This window comes from Danio rerio, chromosome 25, assembly GCF_049306965.1.
Source record: "Danio rerio strain Tuebingen ecotype United States chromosome 25, GRCz12tu, whole genome shotgun sequence".
Classification (NCBI taxonomy): domain Eukaryota; kingdom Metazoa; phylum Chordata; class Actinopteri; order Cypriniformes; family Danionidae; genus Danio; species Danio rerio.
The window spans coordinates 13,381,268-13,396,703 of NC_133200.1; the positions used below are offsets into that span (position 1 = coordinate 13,381,268).

General features: G+C 45.1%; 2 protein-coding genes across 4 annotated transcripts in view; one reads left to right on the top strand and one right to left on the bottom strand.

Moving 5' to 3' along the window:
* The window catches only part of LOC141380917 (serine/threonine-protein kinase pim-3-like), a 54,867-nt gene that overhangs the window by 30,264 nt on the left and 9,167 nt on the right, over positions 1–15,436 (top strand). Inside the window, exons 2-3 of one of the 2 annotated variants that reach the window (XM_073942935.1) lie at positions 80–420; positions 583–725. In XM_073942935.1, coding sequence (XP_073799036.1) covers positions 80–420; positions 583–725 — 484 coding nt within the window. Of the gene's footprint in view, positions 1–79; positions 933–15,436 lie in introns of those variants that run through there. The other variant, XM_073942936.1, reaches the window with a different exon arrangement.
* Positions 2,908–11,675, bottom strand: LOC141380913 (uncharacterized). 2 transcript variants are annotated; one of them, XR_012400293.1, is made up of 3 exons: positions 11,541–11,675; positions 4,776–11,216; positions 2,908–4,451 (listed from the first exon to the last, which is right to left on the bottom strand). XR_012400293.1 is itself a non-coding variant. In XM_073942918.1 (3 exons), the coding sequence occupies exon 3, from the start codon at positions 10,708–10,710 to the stop codon at positions 6,313–6,315; it is 4,398 nt and encodes a 1,465-aa protein (XP_073799019.1). In that variant the 5' UTR covers positions 10,711–10,811; positions 10,917–11,216; positions 11,541–11,675; the 3' UTR covers positions 4,067–6,312. The 2 variants fall into 2 exon arrangements, 1 of the variants encoding a protein (XP_073799019.1); XM_073942918.1 differs by having other exon boundaries at positions 4,067–10,811; positions 10,917–11,216.

Consider the following 15,436-nt stretch of genomic DNA (forward strand, 5'->3'; position numbering starts at 1 on the left):
GTTGTATGTTTTGGTGTGAGTCTGTTGTGTTTGCAGTGTTTGATTCAGTCCCGGATATACTGGAGGGTTTGTCTCGCAGGACGGTCAGGGTGAGCTGCCGCTGGAGGTGGCGTTGATGACCCGCATAACTTCAGCTCCTGGCTCCCCCAGTGTCCTGCAGCTGCTGGACTGGTTTGACCATCCCAGACGCTACGTCCTGATCCTGGAGTGTCCGGCTCCTTGCCAAGATCTCCAGAGCTTCTGTGAGGAGAACGGCTGTCTGGACGAGCATCTGGCCAAGAAAGTGCTGGTGCTGCGGCGTCCTGCACCGGAACATCAAGCCAGAGAACCTGCTGATCTCCACATAGTCCCAGGACATCAAGCTACTGGACTTCTGCTGTGGAGCTCTGCTGAAGCGCTCGGCCTACAAATACTTTGCAGGTGAGTTTGAGTTACAGAAGGAAATGTTCTGTTGATGTTTGTGAACTTCAGCTGATCAACTAAAGGGGATTTATCTGTACTGGAGCATTTTGAGCAGATGTTTGTGGTCTTCTTGTGTCTCTTGGGCACTCCTGCATACGCTCCTCCTGAGTGGTTTCGCAGACATCGCTACAATGCCACTCCACCTACAGTCTGGTCAATAGGAGTGACGCTCTACAACATCCTGTGTGACTGTTTCCCCTTCAGAGGCGCACAGAGAGTCACATCCAGAAGCAGACTGACCTTCCCTAGGGGCTTGTCAACAGGTAAGAGATTCAGACACAATCAGCTTCTTCTGCTGCGTCTGTGAGGCTCTGTGTGAAGCTGGAGGAGCTGAAGACACACACACACATACACACACAAACACACACCAGTTCAGAGTGCAAACTAGTTTCGTGTTTTTAAAATGAGAACATGCAATGGAGCAAATACATAATAGAAGTAAAAGAAGCCTAGAGTAATCTAAAAGTTTTGAAGAATTAAAAAAAGGTTATTTACATCCTGACCAAGTTTTCCCATCGTGTTTTTAAAGAAATACAATAGATTGTATAGCCAATTACCCAAACACTGTGGGCTCTATTTTGACGGCCCATGCGCAGAGCACAAAACGCAGGGCGCAAACGCTTTTAGGGCATGTCAGAACGCATATTTGCTAATTTAAGGACGGGAAAATCCGCTTTGCGGCGTGGCGCATGGTCTAAAAGGGTTGAGTTTATTTTCTTAATGAGTTATAGGTGTGTTTTGAGAATAAACCAATCACAGTCTCATCTCCCATTCCATTTAAGAGCCAGGTGCGTCGCGCCACAAGCGCATTTTGACGTAAAGTAAATTCACTTTCGCTTTTGCTCTCGTGGATAGGGAAATCTTACCACACAGACATCAATTAGCCTATAAATAATTAATTTAATTTGTTCAGTTGTAATTTCCAGCAAACGAATAAATGAACAATAATAACAAAGTGTGGTCAAAATACTGAGTTATTTCCAAATACACCCGCTATGCCCCATATGGTCTAAAACCTGACAGGTGGACAAAACTAAGCTTGTTTTTAAAAAACAAATACAAAAATGGATATAATAAATAATAATGCCAATAATAATAACATTATACAAAAGCAAATTAAATGAAATGAAAAAGCCTCCCGAGATGAAGTAAGGCAGTGGTTTTTAAATTCATGTAGGCTAGAAATTTATATGTTTTGTAATATTTTAATCATTTATATTTATATCCTATATATCAATATTATATATATCATTAATATATTATACCTTTTTATATGTAAGATATTTGCGTATTGCTCTACATCTTGTGTGAAAGCCAGGCGCACTTTGCGCCAGACAATAGACCGACTTTGTTGTGGTCTAAAGAACAGACTATTTACAGTTTCTCACAATAGCAACGCGCCAAAACACGCCTGCTTTTTTAGACCAGAACGCCTATGGGCGCACATTTGAGCGCAGATGCATTTGCTATTTAAACAGTGTGGTGCAACACCTCAAAATGACCATTGCGCCGAGCTGAAAGTAGCAGAAGACTATTACCCACTATTGCGCCACATTGGACCGGGTGTATGATAGGGTCCTGTGTCTTTACTGTTTTCATTGAAATATAAATCTTTAAAGCTACCTTTCGTCTCCAATAAACGATATGTTTAATGTAGCACAGCGTATCATCAGCCAATAGGTTATATTTGGAAATAAAGATGCTGGATGCAGAATGTATGAATGAGCTTTAATATATTCAATAAAACTTTGAAGTAATTCTTATTATTACCATATTAATCTTTAGTTTGTCATAAACTACAAAAACATCTTTTAAAGATTTTATTTAATAAATTATCAGATTACTGATGACAGAGAAGCAGAATCCCAATGAAAGGTGATCACCTGAAATGTCTATTTATTCTAGGATTTACATTAAAAGGCATCAAAGTGTATTTACCAACACAATCTCACGGCAATTCGTAACTTTATGATTTGGTGGCTAATTCGTATGAATTCGTACGATCTAATTCATACAATTTAGTACGACTTGCTCATCCCCCAATGATGGTTGGGTTTAGGGGTGGGTTTAGGTGCCACGCCTCCTTTTTAAAATCTTACAATTTCGTACGACTGAACTCATATAAATTCATACAAATTAGCCACTAAACTGGCAAAATACTTACTTTTTCTCGTGAGATCAGGCTAGTATTTACATATTGAAGAGGCCATATTTAAATTGAAGATGTGTCACGATAGCAACACTATGAATGCAAAATCAATAATTTTACTAGCGCTAATGCTAGTCGTTAGGTTTTATAATGAAGATGTCTGAAATAAAAACACTGAACAATGAGTCCATAAATCACATTAATAAATGTAATCACACTCATTCAGTGAAGTTTAACAGAGACCCGCTCACTATCAGCACAATCCTTTATGGGAAATGGAAACACAGATACGATTATTTATTGATAATACATGCTTTATACACCAAACACAAGATGCTAAATTACACGCTTAGCACTTTCCCGTAGAAAACCATTGAAAGAAAACATTTAACATTCAGTTACAGTATCTTACTCCTGATGTTTACAGTTAGCTACTGTCATCAGTTGATGAGAAGGGATACATAGCAAGTGTGCACAGACATTTGCTTTATAATAACTACAGTAAGTGCTAACAGAGTACAGTATATAAATAATCAGGTTGCATTTCAGTAACACACTGATAATAAATGTACACACATTATATGTTTCCATGACAGAAATGACCAGGTATTATTTCGAGTAGTGCAATAAATAAATGCAGTAGGGCTGAGCGGTATGGGTCATTCATTTATTCATACATTTTTATCAGAGTCCCTTTATTAATCCGGGGTCGCCACAGCGGTATGAACCGCCAACTTATTCAGCACGTTTTTACACAGCGGATGCCCTTCCAGCCGCAACCCATCTCTGGGAGACATCCACACACACTCATTCACACTCATACACTATGGACAATTTTAGCCTACCCAATCAGAAAAAAAATACGGGCTAAACCATAGCACCCGGAGGGAACCCACGCAAACGCAGGGAGAACATGCAAACTCCACACAGAAACGCCAACTGACCCAGCCGAGGCTCGAACCAGCAACCTTCTAGCTGTAAGAATGCAGCTATACAGTTGAAGTTGAAGATGTTTAACAGAGCAAGAACATTTTCACAGTATGTCTGGTAATATTTTTTCTTCTGGAGAAAGTCTTATTTTGATTTATTTTTGGCTAGAATAAAAAAAAAAAAAAAAACATTTTAAAGACAAAATTATTAGCCCCTTTAAGCTATACGGTCTACAGAACAAACCATCGTTATACAATAACTTAGTTAATTACCCTAACCTGCCTAATTAACTTAATTAACCTAGTTAAGCCTTTAAATGTCACTTTAATCTGTATAGAAGTGTCTTGATAAATATGTAGTAAAAGCTATTATATTTAGAAATGTGTCAAAAAAATCTGCTCTCTGTTAAACAGAAATTGGGGAACAAATTAAACAGGGGCCATGTAGCGAAGGCTACCTGATAGCAGAGGCTAACTCGTTGTGTATAGCAGTGAACCAGGTGTGTCTGTTAGAACACGACAGAGGGAAGGATGAAAACAAACTGATTTATTGTGGCAAGTAAGTATGAACATGAGAGAGAAGAGCCAACTGTGAATATTAGCAGATGTACCATGAAGTGTCCAATTGGTTCCGGTGCACAGGTTAAGAGGATGATTTATAAAGCACAATTATTAGTAGCACACAGACGTGACGTTTAGGCCCAGCCTTGTGATTGGTCCGAAGTATGTGTATGAATACCGTGGTCCAATGAGCCTTCAGAGTGCTATGAGTCTATCACTTGGCCATTGACGCATAAGAGCCCTTTCCTCACAATATACTGAAGATTGCACTTGCTTAGCTGTTCATTGGTGATTTCCTGATTAAATGAGCGTGTAGCCGATGAGTTGTGCTTATGAAAGTTGTGGTTTCTCTGTAACAGACAAATAACAACACTCCAGCATCAGCAATCAGTAATATACATCATTACTTTAACAAACTTACACATGACAGCACTAACATATACATTATAGGCTCTTCCCTCACAAAATGAACATAATTGGATGTAATCACACTCTAACATCCACATTTACTAACAAACATTATACATTTGAATCACTTCAGCTGAACAAACAGTAAATAGCATCGCGATGCTAACGCATGCTAATTAGCACTATGACACATCAGGTATCTCTGTGATGACTGGGACTAATAAGTATAACTTCTGAATAATGGTTATAACCGGAACTGTACTCACTTTCATAACACGCACAGAAGCACAATTACATCCAGTCAGACACTCATTATAGCAGCAATACACGTTTCCAGCGCCACTTTAGTTAACGAGCCGCGCTCGGCAAAGTCTCGTGCAGCAACAGTTCACTCTGTATTAAGTATCGCCTATTTCGGTTTCGGTTTGTGACGCGATTTCAGAATAAAAGTCTCTGAGAGTCAACATTGCTCAACAGCCTTTTGCACAGCCGCCCCCAAATTGTGTGCAATTTGCTCATGTAAAAGGCTCAATTGTTAATCTGAAGTTGGTGGAGGGCATTGCTCATCCTCCTCAGACTCTGGGATTTCTGGGAGAACAATTAGTCGGACTGCCGGACGGGTGTAGATCTTGTCTTTGACCTTAATGTCTGCCGATCTCACGTGACCATCTGCGCTATGATGCACTTTTATCACTCTACCAATTGGCCAGAAAGCTCTGGGGAACTGGGGGTCCATCATCAAGACTACTGTACCCACTGTGAGGTCAGCTGGGGTGCCATGCCACTTCTGTCAGCACTGCAAGGATGGTAGGTAATACTTAATAAATCGAGACCAAAAGTGATCTGCCAAAACTTGACAGTACTGCCATCTCCGCTTGCTTAGGCCCTCCTCTTTACTGTACACTACAGGAGGTAGGGCTCCATCGAGCCGCCCCATCAGAAGAACATTCGGGGTTATAGCATCCAAGTCAGCAACACTGGATGAAGTGTAACCCAGTGGTTTCGTATTCAAAATGGCTTCAACCTCGAGTAAAACAGTGTACAGTACCTCTTCTGAGACTGATTGGACACCCATCACGGTATGTAAAGCAGACTTGACTGACTTGATCTCCCTCTCCAAAGTACCCCCAAAGTGAGGAGCTGCAAGAGGATTAAAGCGAAAGTCAATCTTCTGTTTAGCTAGGAGCTGTTGGAGGTCCAAGGACATGCTGTTGAAGGAGTCACGAAGCTCTTTTTCTCCTCCTTTAAAGTTCGTGCCCTGATCAGAAAGAAGTTCAGCTGGAGTCCCTCTGCGAGCAATGAATCGTCTAAGACTCATAAGAAAAGAGTCTGTATCCATATTGTGCAGAAGATCCAGGTGAACTGCGCGTGTGGTCAAGCATTTATAGATGATTCCCCATCTCTTTTCTGAACGCCGTCCGATTCTTATTTGGAAGGGTCCGAAGCAATCGACCCCAGTGGAGTAGAATGCTGGCTTGTGTAGACGTAGGCGGGCTAAAGGCAAGTCTGCTAACTTTGGCACTAATGGCTTGGATTTCCACCTGCGGCATTCTTGACACTGCTGTTGCACCTTTCGGATTGCCTCCCTTCCACGAATGATCCAAAGATTGCGGCGCATCTCTGCGAACACTCGCTCAGGGCCTGGATGACAAAGACGAGCATCGTAGTCCTGAATAAGAAGCTTTGTGGCAGTATGTGCTGGATCCAAGACTATAGGATGCTTCAGGGCAGGATCCGACCCTTCGGCATCCGTCCATCTGCCGCCCCATGCAGCTCCTGGGCTGTGGCCTCAACCATTTCCTTCTAAGATGCAAAAGACTGCTCTTGTGATGTTTCTTGTCTCTCCGCTCTTGCTATCATTCCACATGAAGTAAGCTTCCTGAACTCAGTAGTGTCTAGATCAGGTTGCTTTCCTGGTGATGATTGCCATTCTTCAGGCCCTTTAAGGAGGAAGGGTGGCCCTTGACTCCACTGGTTCTGTCCTGCTAACTCTGCTAAGGTTTTTCCGCGGGTAACATCATCCGCTGGGTTCTGCAACGAGTCAATATGACGCCAGGAACTCCCTCCTGTAAGCTCCTGGATTTCAGCGACACGAGTGCCCACAAAGACTTTGTAGCGACATGACTCTGACTTCAACCAAGTTAGCACTGTTGTAGAGTCACTCCACAGTATTGTCTGATCTATGACCACTGTTAATTCTCGTGCAATTGTCTTTGCTAGTTGGGCAGCTGTCAGAGCACCACAGAGCTCAAGTCGGGGAATTGAATGCTGACGACGAGGTGCCACCCTGGACCTGGCCGCCAGGAATGCCAAAGACACCTGTCCCTGGCCGTCCTCAGTTCGAAGGTAAGAGACAGCTCCATAGGCCTTTTCGGAGGCATCACTAAATACGTGAATCTGCCTGGAGACAATCATCTGACTATGAGGAGTTGAAGCATACGGTCGAGGAAATGAAATGTGAGGCAACAAGTGTAGCTCTGACTCCCACTCTTTCCATGCCTCCTGCAGATCTTGGGGAATATGTGGGTCATCCCAGTCCCTCGGTTTGTCCCACATGCGCTGCACTATCAGCTTTGCGCGAGTCGTGTAGGGCAAGATAAATCCCAAGGGGTCGTATTGTCGTGCTAACACTTTGTAGATATTCCTCAGTGTCAAAGCTCCATACTCCAGAGGTCGGCTTCTGTATCTTAAAGTATCTGTCCCCCAGTGCCAGCTGAGTCCAAGGGCAGGTTCCAGCAGATCAGGCTCATCGTAGGAGAGCCATCGTTCCATACTGTCAGACCTCGCTTCCGCAGGCAGATGCTTGATGACGTCAGGTAAGTTACAGGCCCACTGCCGAATCTCAAACCCTCCAGATGCGAGAACTTCCCTGATTTGGTCCACTAGTTTCCTGGCCTCATCTGCAGTATCCACACTTTGGAGGCAGTTATCCACATAAAAGCATTGTTCAACTGAATGCCTGACTCCGTCTCCTTCCTTGCTGTGAGTCCTCGCATGCAGTTGGAGGGCAAAGGTGGCGCAGCAGGGTGAGCATGCAGTCCCAAATGGTAAGACCTGCCATTCATAGATATCCGGTGGTTCCATCCGCCTCATGTCTCGCCAAATGAACCTGAGGAGGGGCCGATCCCTTGGCAAAAGCTGAACCTGTTGGAACATGCTCTTGATGTCTCCACTGACTGCTACTGCATGTTGCCTGAATCTCAGTAAGACACCCAAAAGGGAAGCTCCCAGTGTTGGCCCAGGAAGGAGAGTGTCATTTAGATTTCGACCTTGGTGTTGGTAAGAACAATTGAAGACCAAACGGTTCTTTCCGTTGTGGCTCACCAAGTGGTGAGGTATATACCATGACTCTTCAGTGCTGGAGGCTTCACTTGGGTCAATCCTCTTCACTGCTCCAGTTTCTACCAGCTTGCGGATAGCTGCTCCATATTCATCAGCTCGTTGAGGGTCCCGGCTCAACCTTCTCTCTGTACTCCTAAGGCTTGGGAGAACAGCTTCTTTTCTAGATTTGAGAGGAGGTATGTCTCGTTTCCGAAGTAGGGGTGTGGCATACCTGAGAACGCCTGCAACGTTGACTCGTCTTGTCTCAGCCTCTAGGAGCTCAACTGCTTCCTTATCCTGCCTTGATCGCATTGCCTGTTTATCACTCTGACATGGTAGAGTGTCCATCCTCCAGAGCTTCTCCACATTCCGCATCAGTTCTGTTGTCTCAGGTGAAACGCTTGTGAGAAGACACAGACTGGTGTCTGACACCCAATGAGCAAAGGGTGTGGGTCCTTGGAGAGTCCATCCAAGTCTGGTGTGAATAGCTGCCGGTCCTCCTGAAGGGCCCAGTCTTACTGGTTCAATTGGAGTAAGTAAGTGGGGGTAATCAGCTCCGATTAGAACAAGTGGCTTGACACGGCTGAATGGATGGAGGGGGATGTTTGCTAAGTGCTTATATTTCCTCTTCAGACTCATGATGGGGTATGAGTGGTCAGCTAGATCAAGGCGTGGAGAAGTGAATGCTTTTACTATCCGGAAAGTTTTCCTGGGATTGATGGGAGATGAGATACTGAATGAAACAGAGGATCCCTTAAGTGTTTGGACCTCTTGCCGTATGGTACGGAGAGCGATGTCTTCAGGCTTCTTCTGTAGGCCAAGCTTCTCGGCAGCTTCTGTGAGGAGCATTGTACGCTCCGACCCATCATCTAGAATAGCGTACGTGTCGAGTATATTGTCTTTATTTTGCAAGAGAACTCTGATGACTTTTAGCAGAACTCGAGAGGTTGTTGTGGGCCTGTCAAGATAAAGCACCTCTGTACTAGTGCTAACAAGACAGCTCTCTGCCTTTGGATGCTCATCTTTGGGAAGTGTGTTGACATCATGCAGAACTTTCAGATGCTTGCCTTGACATACACTGCAGAGCCTCTTAAGGTCACACTGAGCAGCCTGATGTGATCTCCCACATCTCCAACATCTTTTCTTAGCTCTTATCCACTCTCTCACTTCCTCACTAGTGAGATTCTGAATCTTGGGACACTTATTTAAAAAGTGCTCCGTACAGTCACAATATGGGCAGTAGGGTTTCACCTTGACTTTTCCCTTCTCTACACATGAGCTCTGACTTTCGGGTCTGAGTGCTTGATTTGGCATATAGCTCTCTGATCCATGTAGCACAGTGGCTGCTGGCTTACTGTGGCGTTTTTCAACCCGGTAGCTAGGTGTCCTTTGGAAGCGAACCTCTGTGGGGTTGTCATAGCCCTGGCACCACGACTCATATCTCAGCCATTCTGCCAGATCCAGTAGTGTGTGTGTATGCCCATGGCGATTAAACATCTGACGTCGAAAGTTTGCTCTCATCTCTATGGGAAGCTTAGTGAGGAGCCTGGCAACATGTGAGCCACATCTCAGCTCCACTTCCCCATCGGGGCCCAGGGTCTGCAGCATGCCTACAAGTGACTGTACATGCAGGGATAATCGCTCAAAGCCAACTGTGTCTCCCCTTCGGACCTCAGGTGAATCCATTACTGCTGCAATCCGTTTTAAAGCTACATGATTCGGTTGACCAAACTTTTTATTTAAGGCCGCCATAGTGTCTGAATAAGGCATGGGGGAGTTTATATTCGAGTCGGCAATAAGACAAGCTTCCTCAAGTCTTAAATGATCCACAAGAACCTGATATTTAAAGAGCTCAGTAGCATCAGCGGGCAACAAGTTTGTTAAGGCTAATTTCAGCCTAGAGAACTCCATCGGGTCTTTATTAACAAAGAGAGGTATTTTAGGTGTTGGCCCTTTGTAATCCCCTCCACTTAAAGTGGTTAATACTGGCGTGAATTGTCTACCTTGGTAAGAGTTTGGACGGTGTTGGTGGGGCCTGGGTTGGTAGTGAGAAACAGGTTCCTCAACATGAGTAGTTCGACGTTGTGAATTAATGATGGGTGGAAAAGATTCTGGCTGCTGTAACCAGGACTGTGCTCCGTATTGTTCATGACGTCGGCTAGGCATAGGGCGACCTGAGTCATGAGGTGTGGAGTGCAAACGTGAATGTGCTGTAATGCTAGAGGTTGCATTGTCCCGCATGAGCTGCAACTCACCCATCATCCTATCTATAACAGTGACTACTCTTAACTCCTCCCCTACTATGGATGCTGGTGGATATTGTGAGGAAGGCCATGGTGGTGGTGGCAGTCTATCATCACATTCCTCTTCCCTTAGTAGAGCGAAATTATCAGATAATGGAGGTGGCGGCAATGGCCAGTGTTCTGTAATAAGTTCCTGTTGATCTACTGTGCGCCCCCTGTCTGAGGATTTCTCTGGGTGTCCTACCCTTCTAGTATCAGGAAGGGATGTATAACTATGCTGTAAACTCTCATCAGCCCTTTGTCTTGGCATGCTCTCTCTATGTGACACAATCTGTTCAATAACCTCTTCAGTATAGGGCATTGGGGTGCATGGCCCTCTTAAGCTCATAGCTCCAAGGCTCTCATCCTGGTGAAAGGAGTAATCGTCATGCTCATTTGGTGCACCACTCCACCTAACATGAGGCTGTGGGCTCCAATGTTCCTCTCTATATGTGTGATGTGCTGGGCTGTTATGTATGGGCTCACGCACCTTTGTTCGCACTGCACCGACTTCATAGTCTCTCAAGTATGATGGCTGTCTTATTTGCCTTTTGGGCCGAGTATGTGGGGCCCAGAATCCTTCACCACTCTGTTCCATACTCCCAGCACAGCTGCTCCGGCTCGAAGGACCAAAATTGTAGCGAAGGCTACCTGATAGCAGAGGCTAACTCGTTGTGTATAGCAGTGAACCAGGTGTGTCTGTTAGAACACGACAGAGGGAAGGATGAAAACAAACTGATTTATTGTGGCAAGTAAGTATGAACATGAGAGAGAAGAGCCAACTGTGAATATTAGCAGATGTACCATGAAGTGTCCAATTGGTTCCGGTGCACAGGTTAAGAGGATGATTTATAAAGCACAATTATTAGTAGCACACAGACGTGACGTTTAGGCCCAGCCTTGTGATTGGTCCGAAGTATGTGTATGAATACCGTGGTCCAATGAGCCTTCAGAGTGCTATGAGTCTATCACTTGGCCATTGACGCATAAGAGCCCTTTCCTCACAATATACTGAAGATTGCACTTGCTTAGCTGTTCATTGGTGATTTCCTGATTAAATGAGCGTGTAGCCGATGAGTTGTGCTTATGAAAGTTGTGGTTTCTCTGTAACAGACAAATAACAACACTCCAGCATCAGCAATCAGTAATATACATCATTACTTTAACAAACTTACACATGACAGCACTAACATATACATTATAGGCTCTTCCCTCACAAAATGAACATAATTGGATGTAATCACACTCTAACATCCACATTTACTAACAAACATTATACATTTGAATCACTTCAGCTGAACAAACAGTGAATAGCATCGCGATGCTAACGCATGCTAATTAGCACTATGACACATCAGGTATCTCTGTGATGACTGGGACTAATAAGTATAACTTCTGAATAATGGTTATAACCGGAACTGTACTCACTTTCATAACACGCACAGAAGCACAATTACATCCAGTCAGACACTCATTATAGCAGCAATACACGTTTCCAGCGCCACTTTAGTTAACGAGCCGCGCTCGGCAAAGTCTCGTGCAGCAACAGTTCACTCTGTATTCAGTAGCGCCTATTTCGGTTTCGGTTTGTGACGCGATTTCAGAATAAAAGTCTCTGAGAGTCAACATTGCTCAACAGCCTTTTGCACAGGCCATAAACTTCAAATATGGTCTTATTCTGTAAAGGATGTATGTTATTAATAGTTTGTTCTTAATTGTTTTGTTTGTTTTACTGATTTTATTGTCTGCCTAAAGCAACGTTGTAGCACTTTTTTGCCCAAGACAAATTTCTTCTCTGGGAAAAATAAAGTTGATCCTAATTGTAATCCTAATTAGAACAGCATATTCATTTATTTATTCATTTTTTTTCGGCTTAGTTTTTATTAATAAGGGGAATAAACCGCCAATTTATCCAGCATATGTTTGATGCAGCGGATGCCCTTCTAGCCGCAACCCAACACTGGGAAACACCCACACACTCTTGCATTCACACAAATACACTACGGCCAATTTAGTTTACTCAATTCACCTATAGCGCATGTGTTTGGACTGTGGGGGGAACCACAGTGAGGTCATTATGAGACTATTCACCTTATTCTCTGTGGACGAGCGGGCGCTGCCATTTGAATCTTTTAGGCACAAGACTTCCGGTCTCATTCACTTCATTCATTTTTAGACAATAAAAACTGCTTGTTTCGCTGTTTGATGTTGCAAACTGATATTTCCTTGTTATATTATTCTACTTGGTCTGTATAGTCATGCAAACATTTGTTTGTAGAGCAAGTAGTTTGACCCTTTTTTGCCGTTTATTATTCCTAGTCATTTCTCCCATAGGCGACTGAAACAAAGTTCTAAGACAATTGCGAAAACAGGCGCACTTCCGCATTTTAGGATAAGGTCAATACAGGCCTGAACCCAGAGTTGCTTGTGTTCCCAATGTTTGACCTATGCAGTGTATCTGCTTGGCATCAAGTAGACCTTAGGTATTCAGCAACTTCTCTTGGAGCCGTATACATAAAAGCCGTCAAACACAGTCCAGTTACTCGAGTCAGTTTACTTTAAACTGAAATTGTCAAAGTTTGAACAATTTAGTCTCAAAAGTTAGTCTGCAATCTTGACTGTACCAGGGGGGGGAATTATTTGTTGTATCAGTATATGATATTGAAATATAAAACAACATATTGTCTAACAGTAAAACCTTCTCTGTGGTTCCATTTGGCTAAACAGGCTCCACAAATGTGTTAAATCATAGTAAACAGTATATGGCACTACTAATTCGGTAAAGAGATTCCTTCACCCAATAATGAATATTCTGTCATCTTTTACTCAGCCCTTACTATGAGTTTCTTCTGTTTTACACAAAAGAAGGTATTTTGAAAAATGCTGGAAACCTGTAACTATTGACTTCCATTGTATATGTTTTTCTACTATGGATGTCAGTGGTTACAGATTTTCAGGATTCTTTAAAGTATCTTTAGTGTTCAACAGAAGAAACTCATGGGTAGGCCCACATGGAATCTGTGCGCGCAGAATTCCGCAGATTTTTCACAGATTTTCCGCAGAATTCCGCAGATTTCTGCAGATTTTTAGCCCATCATTAATTCTCTTTATTTACTGGAGTAAATGTGTAAATCTGAATTTATTCAGTTTTTATTCAGTAATTTATTACTTTTTATTTCATATATTAAGGTTTTAGTTATGACACTCCGCTGGATACTCCCAAAATAATTCCACAGAAATCCACAGATTTTTACCAAAATTCTCAGCAGAAATAGCAAAAAACGTCCGCAGATTCTGTCTGGCCCTACTCAAGGTTTGGAAGCGCTTGAGTAAAAAGTTCAGGGAGAACTATCTCTTTAATTGAGTAAGGAGTCATTTAGAATAGTGGTTCCCCTTCGGTTGGGGAACTTCAGTGCCATAGAGTGGATTGATTGAAATCCACGAAATGGGAGGATTCGGTTCAGAAGCCGCTTGTCTGAAAGAGTATTGAACGGGCCAATGAAAGCAATGAATTGGCAGCGTAAGCTTGCACAGGTGTACTTCATTGCCAATTATCCCAGCATATAAGCACACCTGGAGCGAGCAAACGCCATCCTTTTCGCTTCAGAGACTTTCTGATCGAGTCGATGAGGGTTCCTCCTGCTGTGACCAGCGATTCTGAGCGAACGAGAGCATTCTCCCGGTCCAGAGTGTGTAAACGCAGCGGCAGACGGTCGAGCTGGGTTTCTCCCTTGCCTGGCGTTCTTTGGGTCCGGTCCTCCAGAGCGGTGCGTATAAAGTTGCAAACTTCACAGAAAGAGCAACACAGTTGTGCAGCACGTCCTTTTCAGGACGGCGCTCCGACTGTGCGTTTCTGGATGCGGTGGTTTCCTGTCCTCGGATGATGGGCACGGGCACTGCGTTACATGTCTGGGGGGTCCAGCATGTTAATGCGCTGCTCGGGGGCAGTTCATGTCGTCATTACGATGCCATGACTGTTGCGCAGTAAAGATCGCGGCTAGCCTTTGCAAAAGGGCGAACCACCCCAGTTGTCCCCTGTTCTGCAGCAGGCACTCGGGCAGATCTGAGGGTTTCAGCGAGAGATAATCCGTCGCCCACGGGCCCGCGGACCTCCCACTCCTCTAAGCACTCCATCCAAGCTTCGGGCGGGGGAAGCGATCCGTCTAACAGATGGTAGCCCTTACGCCCGATGACACCGGAGACCAGACGTCCACCGCGGCATCGGAGGGTGGGCTTTCATTGTCCGATGATGATCCAGACCCGCTCGCCCCCTTCGGGCTGGTGAGCGCTGTCACTACGGATCCTGAAACGGACATGTTAGCCGTGCTTTCCCGGGCTGCTTCGGGCTGGGACCGACTAGAGGGGCGTTTCCTTCTTTACGGAGGTGCACAGTAGGCTCACGCGGTCTTGAAAAGCACTTTTTTCTGCTTGTGCTGCGTGTCCCTCCACCCTCACCACTCTTGACGGTGGAAGAGCCAGGGGGTATGTGGCGATTCCTCAGGTTGAGTGCGCGATGGCGGTCAATCCGCGTGGCGCCTCTTCTTGGCGGGGTCCGCCTCGTCTCCCATCCAAAGCCTGTAAGTTATCTGCCTCCCTCGGAGCTAGAGCTTACATAGCTGCAGGCCAGGCTGCTTCCTTGCATGCGATAGCCACCTATCAGCGCTACCAAGCACAGGCGCTGGCCGAGCTGCATGAGGGTGGGTCCAACCCAGGCTTACGAGCTTCGCACCGCCGCCGACTTAGCTCTTCGGACTACTGAGTCCGCTGCGTGTGCGTTGGGGAGGACGATGTCCATATTAGTGATCCAGGAGCGCCACCCCTGGCTGATATGCACGAAGTCGACAAAGCCCGCTTTCTTGACTTTCCCCCTATCCCAAGCCATTATCGGCGACACTGTCTGTGAATTCACCCAGGAGTTCAAGGCAGTGAGAGAGCAGTTGATGGGTGATGTCTTATCGGCGGTCCGTAGCCCGCTCCGCCCACCGTGCCATTCATACCTGCTCCTCGCCGAAGGCGCCCGCCTACGAGAGCTGCTCCGCCCCCGCACACGCCTCTGGCGCAGCGAGCGCGTCGGGCACCTCGGAAGCAGGCAGCCCCCCTGCCCAGAACGCCGCTAAGTCTGGCAACGGGCCGCGAAGCGTCCCTGGGACAGGCCATCTGGAGAAGAGGGAACTTGCTCTTTCCCTGCTGGAGGGCGGGGCCCCATTTCCAACGGCACTTTTTTACTGCCATGAAAACATTATGAAAGGGCACTTTTCCACTTCCCCGGATGTGACAGCCCGAAATCTGCCAGTCTGGGACGCTATGCTTTCTAGCTTGCAGAT